We start from the raw sequence: 13,493 nt of genomic DNA on the forward strand, positions 1-13,493 counted from the left end.
TGACACCCCTGATATAGCATCAGCTACAAGGGAGGGTAGTATTATCTGGAGGAGGTCATACTTAGAAGCCAGGAGCTTTTTACAAACTGGTGGCTACTACAGCGTTTGAATAGCTAGCATTGGCATATAGTACAATGATCACAAATAAGTTAAGAGGTGTGGCTTCTCTATTTATATTGTTTATACCTCACTCCACCCCCCCCAAAAAAAACACTCAAGGGAGTATATAGGATACTGCTCCTCCAATGTTATCCTCACAACAACCTTGTGAGGTAGGCTGGCTAAGAGAGCGTGACTGGCCCAAAGTTATCCAGCGCACTTCATGCCTGAGTGAGGATCTGAACTTGACTCTCCCAAGTGTCTTAGTCCTCTACTCTAATCACTACACCATGTTATACTCTCCCTTTTTCTCTACTAGGCCCTTTGATTCTGTCCTACAAGAAAAAGTATTTCATAAACTGCTGTTCACAAGCTAGATGAATTCTCCAAAAAAGAAAGAGATTGGCCCTATCACTCTGATCCCCGAAGTAAGCAAATAATCCCATTCTTTGCAGAAGAGTCCCAAAGGCTTCCTTATTTCCAACTGCAGTATGCTGGAAGCCTGATGGAACCATCAACTTGTCAATCAGCCTCTGCATCTGACGAAAGTAGCACGGCCTCGGCCTCTCCGTGGCCTCCCTCCAGATGTCATTGAACTAGAATTCCCAGCAGCCTGCACTCATCCTGGCTGGGAAGAAGTAAAAATCTGAAGAGCCAGATCTGCCTTAGACAAGAGTCTTTCATCAACACTTCTGCGATTACATGGGCAAGTGATGGCTGCCACAAGCAAAAAAATAAAAATAAAATAAAAATGGATTTGACAGATTCACGGCAGATAAAACTATCTGTGTTGCCCAGTTACTAGAGCCTCCAGATTTAGAAGCAGTATAGCATGGGATGCCAGTTGGTGGTGCGGGCAGCCATAAAGGTTAGGGTTCCCAATATCCTGTTGGAATTGATGGAGCTTCGGCCTCAGCTCTTCAGTTCTCAACAGCTTCATGAACTGATCCCTGCAGATCAGGTTGAGGCACATTTACAGAGGCATGTTAAGAAGAAGTTGAAATCCAAATGTGGGTCAGATCTTGTACAAGAGGTTGTGTGGGCTGAGACCCCCGGCCTTCATTCTGTCAAAGCAACAGCTTTTACACCCACCTCCCCCCCCCCCGCATCCCTTCCTTCTTCCTACAGTAATGTCCTCCACTTTTCTGCAGTGAGTTTCACCACATCCTCTTAAGATTTAAGTCATTGGGCAGCTTTCGATGTCTCTGAATTTACAGTATGCTCCAGATAAAGTAACAGTCAGCTGCTCGGCAATTGATCCAAAGTGAAACAACGGATCAATTTTTATAGATCCTTCTAAGGTTTCAGATCCTTGGTTTGTGGAACAGAGGAATTAAGTGGGGGGAAAAAAAGAAGAGGACAACCCAGATGAAGAGAGCCTGGGTACAGGGAGCATGGTAGGTTCGGGGAATATTTTTAAGACCCCAGATCGACCAGATTTGAAGACATGGAGTTGAGGATGGAGTCTTGCAAACTGTGATGATGCAGAGGGTCTGCGCTGGGAACTGGAATGGCGCTAGGACCCTGAGGATGGCCCAAGCTGTGGAGCGGTTGTAAGCCTGGGTTTGAATTGAGAAGTAAGGCAGGGCTGGAGGAGGAATGATCCGGGGTGCCGGAGGGTGTTTTCTCGTCTTCGGAACTGCCCAAAACTGTCTTATTGCCGTTGAGGGAGGAGGAAAGAGGATTGTGGCCATTGGAACTGGAATTTTCATTGTTCTCCCTAAAAGGCAGGGGGATGGGAGAAAGAACAAGAGGGAGAGAAAAAAAAAATCAGATTGCAAAAGGACACAACATAACACCCCTCCCTCATCCACACCCTTAATAAAAGTACAAGGTGCTGAAATATTATGTTGTGTGTGTGGAGGGGAGGGGATGCCATTTCCTCATGGACAGCATATTAGAGGCACAGAATATAAATCACCGGTCAGCCTGAAGCCAAGTATGGCTCTTTTCCCCCTACCCCACCTGGGTATAGCACTGAAATAGTCTACTTTTAAAAAAACAAATCTTCCAAAGTGATTTATGGACAAGAATATTTTCATTTTGTAGAACATTTTTGTTTGCTTCAACTTAAATATGTGAGTTTTGTTTTGTTTTTTTAAAAAGAGGGAGCAGAAAGATAGGGGCTCCAATTGTCATGGTTGTCTCTATTGCAGGAGCCATGGAGAATATAATGTTTCAGGTACAAATTATTGCCACCTTCTTTTTGTGGAGGCATATATCTTTAAATGCTTTATCCCAAATTAAGTCAATAGGATACAGTATGGGATATAGGCTAAATAGGAAAGGTTGTAGATTAAATTTCCCATAAATCATTTTGAGATTGGAACTAAGCATTCAAAAAATGCTAGGTAGAATCAGCAGCATGATGGAAATTGTAGAATTTGCATCAGCTGTAAATGATGGGAACTATAGTGGAGGGCTGGAGAAGCTAAGCTCTGCCATAGCTAGGTTTATATACTGTGCCAAATTATTGTGGTGTTAACCAAACTACACAGAATAACTAAACCATATGAAATATACTTTAACATCACAAACGTTAAGATTCACACAGCCAGAACAAATAAATTACATTATTTATTGGTGCTAGGTATAAATTAGGCTGGCAGTGGACTTATATTTCACTTTATACCATCATCATTCTAATTTTCCTTTGTTAAACATGCCATAAATAATAAGTTCACATACAATTCTAATCCACATAACATGGTTTATAAGCCATAGCTCATTTCACTCAACATGCTAAGCCAAAGCCAAACAAATCTCGGTATGCCTTATTAGTGTGCGTGTGTGTGAACCCAGTCATCATTTGTTAGGTGTAACTATGTTTAAAGAATTATTATGAAACTAGCCTACCAAACCTAAATAATAAACAGTCTCCTAAAAAGATTAATGTTGTTTTTATTTCAATAGACATATGTCTATATAGCAGCCAAGGCTCTGCATTTCCTTGAACTTAAGGTCTGTTTGGCACAGCACCCATAAGCTGCTTGCCTCTCATGCTGAAACTCTTGGGAAATTAAGCTGGCTTTAGATATTGCTGTCTAGATATAAATCTTGTTCTTCAGCTTTGGCAGACATGACAGCCAAGTGCTTTATTTGCGTGATGGCTACCATGGACCATGGTTTGTGAATCCCTTGTCCACCCCCCCATCTGCCAGACAAGTGAATGCCTGACACTTTCCTCTCCAAGAGTGAGTCTTTGAGGACATATGGCTTCCACTGATAGACTTTGAGCCTCTCCCTTAACTTTCCCTCACACTCAATCCAGCATGTATACCCATGGGTGAGGGATAAAATAAAACATTCCCTATTACTTGGCTACCAGGGGAAACTGGCAGAACTGTTGTCCATTTACCTGGGTCTTTTAAAAAACAAAAAAAGGCTTGCCATAAGTGATCCTGACAAAAAGAGAAAAGGCCATCCTTTCACCAATCTACCAATGCATTTGTTAATAAAGCTACTGTTTTTCACTGGTTCATGTGGAGGAGGACATTCAGAAGTGGGCAGGCAGTCCAGTGGCCCACGACAAAATGGCTGTGGTGGGCCATCACCAATTATTGGAGAGAAGGGGGCATTCCCCACCACAGGACATAAACAGGAAATTAAATGCAGCAGGGAGATATGTACTGGTAATTCTCACTAAAATCCCTAATAAAAATGAAGACACAACTAGGCCAGGATGGCTCTGGGATCTTGTGAACAGTGACCTGAAAGTGTAGTCCTCAACTTACAACAGTTTGTTTAGTGACCATTCAAAGATACAATGGCACTGAAAAATGTGACTTATGACCTTTTTTCATACTTAGGACCATTGCAGCATCCTCATGGTCACATGATCAAAACTCAGATACTTGATAATTGACTTGTTTTTATGATGGTTGCAATGTCCCAGGGTCATGTGATCACCTTCTGATAAGTAAAGTCAATGGGGAAACCAGATTCACTTAACAACCATGTTATTAACAACTGCAGTGATTCACTTAACAACTGTGGCAAGATAGGTTCATAAAATGGGGTAAAACTCACTTTACACTTAGCAACAGAAATTTTGGGCTCAGTTGTGGTCATAGGTAAAGGACTACCTGTACCACTGAGAATACAGATAATCTTTGACTTACAGCAGTTCCTTTTCTGGCCAAAGTTACAACAGCACTGAAAAAAGTGACTTATGACCATTTTTCAGTTATGACCTTTGCAGCATCCCCATGTTTGGCAACTGGTTCATATCTGTGTCCTAAGGTCATGTTATCATCTTTCACAACCTTTCACAACCTTCTGGCAAGCAAAGTCAACAGAGTCAACAGAGTCAACAGAGAAGTCAGATTCACTTAACAATCAGGTTACTAACTTAGCAACTGCAGTGATTCACTTAACAACTGAGGCAAGGGAAGTCATAAAATGCGTCAAAACCCACTTAACAAATATCTCACTTAACAATAGAAATTTTGGGCTCAGTTTTGGTGTAAGTCGAGGACTACCTGCATTTACCCTGGGAATCATAGATCATATTCACAACTCTACCAAAGGGATTGAAAATGAGGGGAAAAAAGCAATGATAATCATCAGTGATTCACACCCAACTTGAACAGAATGGTTCAGATTTCATTAGGTTGGCAGTCACTCCCAGACCTAGGGGCATTTGTATAATACATTAATCTCTGAGATAGCATAGTTCTAGGAGCAGGGCTCTAACGCTGCTGGGGAACATTAGGTAATTAAGATGCCACGGAGTTAATTTGCCTTATTCAAAGACATGGAGCAGGCCGTTGCAAGGAATAATTATAACTCTTTGTATTAGCCCCTCATAAGGTTAACTTTCACGGTTATTTATGATGATCTGCACCACTCCCTAACGCCACTTAAATGGAAAGTGTTGTTTCCACGCTAATTTCCGGCATGGCATCCTTCGCGCATGCTCATTTCAAAGAATGAATGCCCGGTCCTGAAGCCGTGCTGGAGACGGACTCACGTCAACTTCCGTAATTCGTCCCTTCGCTCCTTCGAGTTCTTCCAAGCTTGCGGCGGCCTCTGACGCCGATGCTCGATACGGAGTCTGAAGAAGTAGCTTTTTCAGGCGTTTTGGAAAGGCCTGAAGTGCAAATAAACGCCAGACTTGCCACTTTCCCTAGATACGTTTTCTTTGAAACAACCCCAAGACGCCGACAGTTTTCGGCTTTAAGTTGGTAATGGAGGATAGCAATATGGGAAATGGGTTGCGCTGCCCGTTCTAGCTGTAATTTTGACGAAAAATGCGGAAGAACGGGGTAAAATTTTCGGAGGAAAGGAATAAAAATCGGGTTTACGGAACTTGTGCCTGCAGCTCTTCGGGCCCTTTTTGGGGGACTTCTTGGGTCTTGTAAACAATTTGCGGCTGACCTAGGAGAGAGTGTGGCAAAAGAAAACAGCTTCTTTCTTTTACCAAGGCGGGCAAATCAAGGCGAGGAGGAAATCGGGGAGGGAATGCGCCCTGATGCACCCCTTGAAGGGAAGTCGCCATCTCATTTGGCGATTGCTCCGGAGGACTCCCAAGTTTTCAGAGAGGCGGCGCGGAAGGGGGGGATTTCTTCTTAGATTTACCTCCGCAATTGTTTAAAAGCGCATTCCAAGGTATAGAGGCCCAGCGAGGTCCAGTTTTTGTATCCGAACATCAGCGGTTCCCAACCAAGCTACGGTACTACGTCAAAAAGAAATATATTGTAGAGAAACAATCCAGTTCTAGGTCGCTTTGCTCAAAGAACCCCCCCCACACACACACACACACGCACCGAATAGCCCTTTAACGCGAGTGTAGGCAGACTGCAGCTAAAGGTTGCGTTCCTCCAAGTGGCTCCCTTGTAGTTAGCCATGGTTTACTGAATCAAATCCATTTGCTGGGTTCACCCCATACATTAAGTCGCAAACACATCAGGTTGTCTGGCTCCCAAAACACGTTCGGCGGCTAAGATAGGATTGATTCACTGGATGGGATCAGAGCGTGTCTGAATTTGGTCTTCTTGGAAGCTTTGTAGTTTTGTAGGACTCGAGTTTTAGATAGGCGAGAACTGCATGAAACAAACAGATTCTCTTTACTAGATCTGCTATACCTCCGATCAAGCCAACTCTCAGGACTAAAGCTTCCACCCCCATAAAACACTGAATATTTCAGGTGGCACAAGCCTCTGAAAAAAAGCAAAGCAGGATGTCTTTAGAACCGGAGGGGGGAAAAAAAATCAAAACAAAGTGGGAGGAAAGGAGGGATAAACACGCAGCTACTGAAACTTTTCGGTTCAGCTGGAAATCATTAGTTCCAGCCAATAATGGGCAGCTTCTTAGAAAGCCTACTGGTCCGAACTTAAAATCCGCTAGAAAAGACCCCCAAAACAAACGCCTTTTCGGAATAGCCTTCCCGCTCCAGTTCATAAGATACCGATGAACTCCCTCTAGGCGAGGCTTCCTTCTTAGAAAATTTGCTTCAGATTTTGAAGGTAATTTCGGCCGTTGAGCTGACTGAGGCTGATTTTGAACAACAACAAAAAAAGGAGATGGCAAAATTCAGTCCCTTGGAGGTCAACTGTATAGCGGTTGACCTCAAAGGCGGCTGACGGTGGTTCCTGGGTATGCCCACCCCCTCGTCTTATCCGAAACGCTTTCCCCAACCCACGAAGACGCTGCCTCAGAGACAGAGGAGCGTTCCCGAGTTCGAAAATACCCCATTGCATATCATTTTAAAGACATGCTGGTTCCTGACATTATGTGTACTTGAACATAACGCTTTATAATTCGCTTTAAACCCCAAAGAATCCCTTTTTAAAATATATATATATATATATAAGAACAGGATTTATCGATATTCATAAAATTAATTGGATTCAAATCCAAATCACTTACTGTATAAGGTGGCTAAGGAAGGGAGCCCGATCCAGCCTGATGCACAGTTTAGGTCAGCGTGTTATATAGTCGTCATAACGAAAACAAGAACCTCAAATTTGACTGCACTTAATATTAAGAAGAAAAAGCTGTGATTGACCATTTGATGCGGATCTTGTGGCATATTTACTCAAAAGTGAATGCCAACACTTTCAGGAGAGCTTGCTCTTAAGGAGAATAGTCGCTGAATGTCTGGTGACACATAAATAATAAGTATTATTATTATTATATTCTGTGATTGTTATAAGACTGTCCAAACAGACTTTCTTATTCCCATGCAACAGGGAGAACATTCTGATGAACACAGAAAGGCCGGGGGAGTTTTAGGAAGTGTTTCAAATAGGGCTGAAAAGTCTCAAATTCTTTGATTAAACAGAGGGGGGGGGAATTCCCATTAAATGCGCCTTCCAATACTGTACCCCTATTTTCTGTCCAAGACCCCAGGAAACCTCGGGTGCATATCTTCCTCCCCACTCCTGACCTCCAAAGATTGTGTTACTAAAGTTAATACTTACATAACAAAAATGGGGCAGAGAAGTGGGGTAGGTGGTAAGGAAAATTACTCACATGACCAGAGACGAAGCACACCAACTATTTTTCATTTTAATTAAATCTAAAAGTAAAGAAATCTGCATCCTAGGTTTTGCCCTAGTCTTTCTTTCTTTTCTTTTTTTAATTCTTCGGAGGTTGCAGCCCCAGTGCCACATTTTGTGGTCTCCTGCCATGAGACCACAATATCCCTCTCATCTTAGCTATTGGCTAAGGCTCTCTTGTGAACTATCCTGCAAGTAAATTCTAGGTAGCAGTACCACTAGTACTATGAGAAATTTTATTAATTAATTATAGGACACTTCCCCACCGCCCTTAGTCAGATGAAAGGAACCTCTCTGGTCCAGGGAAGGCAGCGGGACTTTGGGTTGATGCCCGTGTCCCTCTCAAAAACAGATACCATTTTGTTAGGGACCACCCTGCTTTGAGGAGTCAAGGCGGTGAATTAGAGCCTACTGGGAAAAGCACCATATTCTCTACCTTTTGGATAGGCAACCTGTGCGCCTGCATTACTGTCCTCCGGTTGGGGCTCATAGGAGTTAAAGATGCTGTCTCACCAAGACCAAGTCAGCCAGGGCAGCCCTCCTCCTTCACCCAGAAAACAGGCAGCCCAAGTCCATCTAGGGAAATGGCTGGCATGAGTTTGATCCTAGTGCCTCGAATCTGATCCAGTCTAACTTCCTCCTTTAAAATTGGCTTTCGGATCAAGAAGTTCTTTATGCCCACGCTAACCCTACCCAGCGCGACCTCCTTTCAAAGTTCCAGATTTGGGAATAGGGAGTCCAATGGCACAACACCTCCAGGATCCCTGGATCCATTGCCAGGGCCATCGACTAAAAGCAATGCCTTCTCCCTCTCCCTCCCTCCCTCCCCCCCCATATTTCCAGTTTTTGAGATCTCTAACTTCAAGTTTCTGCACCCACATAACCAAAGTGGCTAGGAAGCAATTGCCCTGAAGAAGCCTCTGCTCTCCTGGGTCGCAGAGGATAGGAATCCTCCCCTGATGCTTCTGGTCAAGTCATTTTTGCCCTGCATCCAGGAAAAGACATTGGGGTTGAAATCTGCAGAGGTTGGGGGTGAACCGGCTTTGCTGCTTGCAAACAGAAACCTTTCCTGTCTGAACCCCAGCAGCCACCTGCGATTCCTTCCCCCATCACTCTCGTGGTCCACGTTTGGCCACTCAGGGAAGTGCTTGCCCTCCATGCTTGTGTGTTTTTCTTCAAGAGTAAAATCCTTCCCAAGAAGCACGCAAGGCCCCACAAACCTTTGACATTCTAATCTAACACATTTGGATGCAAAGCCCATCAGCTGTAATGAAAGTCGACCTGGTGGTTGTTTGCGTGTTTCAGCAACTGCATCTTAAATTTTACAACCCTCTTTTCTAAAATGTGCAGGATCGGCTGGTGTTCAATGGTGGCTTTTAGTTAGGACTCTATTTTAATTTTCTATCAGTGTCACTTCCCAAGATCATGCCTCTTTTCTGGGAATCTGTTTGGATAAGTGACTCCCCCCCTCCCCCACCTACTTTTACATATTTGTCCATCTGTCCAACTCAGTACTGCAGCTCACCTTCTCAGGAGAACACCACCACCTAGATTTGTGTTCAGCAACTGCGGACTGCAGCACAGAGACTATCAACCAAGCAGATAATGCATTTTTATTAGCCCCAGATGTTGGTGGGAGCTGGTACTGAGTTTTCGACCAATATTTGGCTCATTAGAAAAGTATCTTTGCCTTTAGTTACTGAATAGGAAGGTGCCAAGAATGAAAGTAGCCAGGGACTTGAATACTTTTAGGTCAAATTCATCTCTTTTCCGGGAGGTTATTGTACAAGAATTGACATTTCCCCTCTCTGGATGTGTGAAGGGCTTTCTTAATTCCACCGGGCCTCCTGAAAATCAAAAGGCCACCCTCCAAACTCTAATTATTTACATGCATAAAGCACGCTTTTGGCTGTGGAGTAGTTCATGCAGCCTGATGGTACTGTGCAAAGTTTTCTCTTCCTGCCTGCACCTGGTTTTCTAAATCAGTTTTAAAAATATTTTCAAATCAATTTCAGCTAAAAAGGGCGGAGAGAGAAGGGGAAGGGAGAGGGAGAGACAGATTCAGAGTTTACCAAAACAGTAGTCCTCGTGACAACCCCTAAAAAAACAGCTGCAAGTACCACACGATTAGAAGAAGTAGGGGCTGCTCCCACAAAATGAGCTGGCACAACTCTGGAAACTTTCCTTGCCCGACTTTCTGCCACAGCTCTTACTTAGAAGTCTAACCGAGATGAAATAAGTTATTTCTGAAACAGGCCGAAATAAAACTTCAGAGAAATCTTTCTCATTGGGAACACGCTTTCCAATAAGAGCATCCAGGGCTTGAGTTAGACAGGCATCGAAGACGCTTTGAAACCCGCAGCATAGCAAGCTGTCTTGTTCCGAACTCTTCTGTTTGACCCCTTCGAAGTTTGGAATAATCCAGACTTCTTTAATCCAACAGTTCCTTAATCCAATTACGAAGGTTGCTTGTTGGACTATGTGAGGTTTTTTTTCCCCCTCTCTTAACTTTTCGGCCTAAAACTCTCCCTGTTCCGCAGTATTTGTGGAGAGGAGTTCTTCCTACTGCCTTCAGGAGACGTGGCGCCTCACGGACATCTTGGGGTGCCTGGGGTGTCTTTTTCTCTTTCTAGCAGAATCTCAGAATCCCAAGCATTAGATCTTGGACCAGAACAAATCTAGCAAACAAGCGTTGAGGGACAATTTTGGACAAAATCATCTCCCAGAAGATAATTTAGGTCTGGGACCAGCTAGGTGCACACTGAAAGTAAACCAAAAGACTCAGAGAGGGCTAAGCAACAGTGATTCTGGTTGCAGTCTTAAAATCTTAAAAGCCATCGCCCAGGCTAGGGTTCCTGTCGGTGGAAGATCCCAGGCCCTTGCTTTAGCATTGCTGTATTAGAAGGGCAAGTTCAGCAAAAAAAGGAAAAGAAATAGAAAAAGAAAGGCACGCGGGAAGGCAGGAGGGAGACATAGTTTTCCTATAATACCTGAATACTGTACGAAGGGCTTGTATTGTTTCTTAGAAATGAATAGAACTTGTTTGTGTTGATATTATATAACTTTGGGGAGTCTTGACCCATTACCACTTGATCTAATGTCTGGAAGCTCATTCCTATTGACACGGAAGCAAGTCTTAACAAAATGAAAGGAACTCGCATCCGGGTAGATAAGCCGCAGTACTGAAACCCCTGGGATTTATTTTCAAGAAACTGTGTGCAAGCGGGTGTGTTTTTAAAGGATGGAGTTCGATAAAAATAAAATCCATTGACCACTTATTCAAATATACACCTCACTGCCCACTAAACTGATGTCTAAGAAAAACTCAAGGGAGTTTGTCACTGAAAAAAGCCAGTGGAAGATTTAGGAATGAACCCCAGATGCTATTCAATTATGCTCAACACTCTGGATTAAAATGTATAAGGGGAGGGGGGAGGGCACTCCCCTCCCCACCCCCAACTCACAAATACCTCCTGAGAAGAATACAGTATTCCATTCAGAGCTGGAGATCTCTCTGTGTCATTTTAAAAGCAGCGTGCATACACCAACAGTGAAGTCACATTCAGTACTATTTAGACGTAGATACAAAGATATTAAAAACATGTTTTGTTTTTTGCTTATTGTATTGGCCATTGGCTAAATAAGGGTTTTTCATACAAACCAGCGCTTGTGACATCTTGGTTGATGGTGATCCATTTGTTTCTCAGTTCTAGATTTTGGGGCATTGCTTTCTCTCTCACTATAAACCCACTGTTATAATTAAAATGAAAATTGAAAAGCTACATTCTTTATAGCTCCTTAGCGCAGCAGCGCAGGTTCATTGACCTCTATGGGTTTTAATTCTGAGCTGGCAGAAGGAAAGGCAGCCTTAACTGGCACAAATTAGACAGTTTCTTGTCTTCTGTGATGGTAGGCTAGAAAATTAGAGACACAGATAAAAGGAAAAATGCCAGTTGGCTTCCCTTCAAGGAAGTTCTTTCTAATACTCCACTCCCGTTCATTGAAAACTTAATTTCCATATCTACTAAACTACTTTTCCGAAGACGTGGCTTGGAATCCAAGTCGAATCAGGCCACAGCCCGATTTTGCTCTCGAATAAAACAAACTGGTCCCTGCGGTAGCCGATTCCCCTAGGCATCCCCCTCCCTAGACTAACTTTTCCAAAACTTTTTTTAAAAAAGAAAGGAGAAAAAAAATAATCAGTCCAGACAGAGAAGCCCTGTGTTCCCCCTTTCTTTTGTACTTTTCCCAGGCTGCGGATGCCTTCCTAAATCGCAGCCTCGAGCCCCCGGGGGTTAGTTGGGAAGGGAAGAAAGCTTACTCCCGGGCCAATGCAGCGCACTTCGGTCAGGAACGAAGTAAGCCTTGCACACCCCTTCCCGACTGTCCCCGAAGCAGAGCCCTTTCTGCGGTGAAGCGGAAGGGAGGACGGCTCTACTTACTCGTACCTTTCTTTGGCCTCCGCCGCCCGGTCCCGCTGCCTCCGGTTTTTGAACCAGTTGCTGACTTGGGTGGTGGTGAGCCCGGTGGCCTCGGCCAGTTCCCGCTTCTCCCTGGGGGACGGATAAGGGTTATGGGCGTACCATTCCCGCAGGACGCTCCGGCTCTTCTCCTTGAAGCAATAGCTGGTCTCCTCGCCATCCCAGATCGAGCGGGGCAAGGGGAACTTGCGGCGGACCCGGTACTTGCCGACTGCCCCTAGGGGTCGCCCCCGCAGCTTCTCGGCCTCGATGTAGTGCGCCTTGAGCCACAGCTGCTGCAGCTTGGGGTGGTTGTGCGCCGAGAACTGGTGGCTCTCCAGGATCTTGTAGAGCTCGCGGAAGTTGCCTCGGTGGAAAGCCACCACGGCCTTGGCCTTCAGGACGCTCTCGTTCTTGTGAAGGTGCTCGCAAGCCGGCAGCGACCAGAGGAAGCGGCCCAGCCTCTCGATGTTGCCCCCTTGCTGGAGCACTTCGCACACGCAAGCCACTTGCTCCTGCGTGAAGCCAAAAGTGGGCAGCATGGACATGGTGGCGCGTCCGGGAAGGCCCTCCTGCCGTCGCCGCCGGCCCTCTTATCGCATCTACCCTGGCCGAAAGGGGGCAGCCGTCCGGACCCGGCGCCCCGCAGGCACCGCCTGGGGGCTGGGGGGGGGGACGGCGAAGGGGAGGCGGTCGGGGGGCGCGAGGGAGCCAGCGACGCTCGGCCCCAATGGGGAAAGGGCTCCGCGAGGGAGCGGCCGACCACAGCGCGCTCCAGCCGCCGACTTGCGAACGAAAGGCCCGGGGCTAGGTCAGCGCGGCTGTCCCTGTCCCGGCCGGGGCGCCCATGGAGCCGGAGAAGCTTCGCGCGCGAGGGAGGCTCCCACGCAGCGCCCGCGCCGACGCCCCACCTTCGGGCTCCGAGTTTGTTTGTAAGTCCCCGAGTTCCGACCGTCAAACTTGGCGCCTCTATTGTGTGAGAGAAGCGGCACTTGCAAGAGTGGAACTTTCACTCTCCCCACCCCCTGGCCGGGCTCGCAAGTTCCACTCTCGCTCGCGCGCGCGCTCCCTCTCTCTCTTCCCCCCCTTTCTGCCATAGGATCGCTTACATGGAATCGAGTCCTTTAAAACCCCGCTTCCCCTTTCCTTCTTTTTCTCCTCCTCCTCCTCCTTCTCTCCTCTCCTCTCTTCCCTTTCTCTTTTCTTTTCCTTGCCGATTCTTCTCTTCTTTCTCGCCCCCCCCGTCCTCCCCCCCCTTTCTTCTTGCTCTTCTTTGCCTCTCTCCTTCCAAATGTTGTTCTAAACTGGCATGAAAAAGTGATTAGCCGCGCAGTGATTGGTCCAGTTATCTGACTCGGGGACTGCCAGGGAGAAGACAATAGTTTTAATCAAATTATTTGCCATGGTGACGCTGTCAATCAAAAGTAACCGG

The 13,493-nt window shown here is 45.6% G+C and overlaps 1 protein-coding gene across 2 annotated transcripts; it reads right to left on the bottom strand.

The window, feature by feature from the left end:
• Positions 1 to 1,515: 1,515 nt before the first annotated feature.
• SIX2 (SIX homeobox 2) lies at positions 1,516 to 12,618 on the bottom strand (the record flags this gene model as incomplete). 2 transcript variants are annotated; one of them, XM_083348204.1, is made up of 2 exons in its annotated part: positions 12,050 to 12,618; positions 1,516 to 1,819 (listed from the first exon to the last, which is right to left on the bottom strand). In XM_083348204.1, exons 1-2 carry the CDS (start codon positions 12,607 to 12,609, stop codon positions 1,516 to 1,518), a joined length of 864 nt encoding a protein of 287 aa, XP_083204330.1. In that variant the 5' UTR covers positions 12,610 to 12,618. The 2 variants fall into 2 exon arrangements, with proteins under 2 accessions (XP_083204330.1, XP_083204331.1); XM_083348205.1 differs by having other exon boundaries at positions 12,044 to 12,618.
• Positions 12,619 to 13,493: the final 875 nt, after the last annotated feature.

This window comes from Vipera ursinii, assembly GCF_947247035.1.
Source record: "Vipera ursinii genome assembly, chromosome: 1".
Taxonomy (NCBI): domain Eukaryota; kingdom Metazoa; phylum Chordata; class Lepidosauria; order Squamata; family Viperidae; genus Vipera; species Vipera ursinii.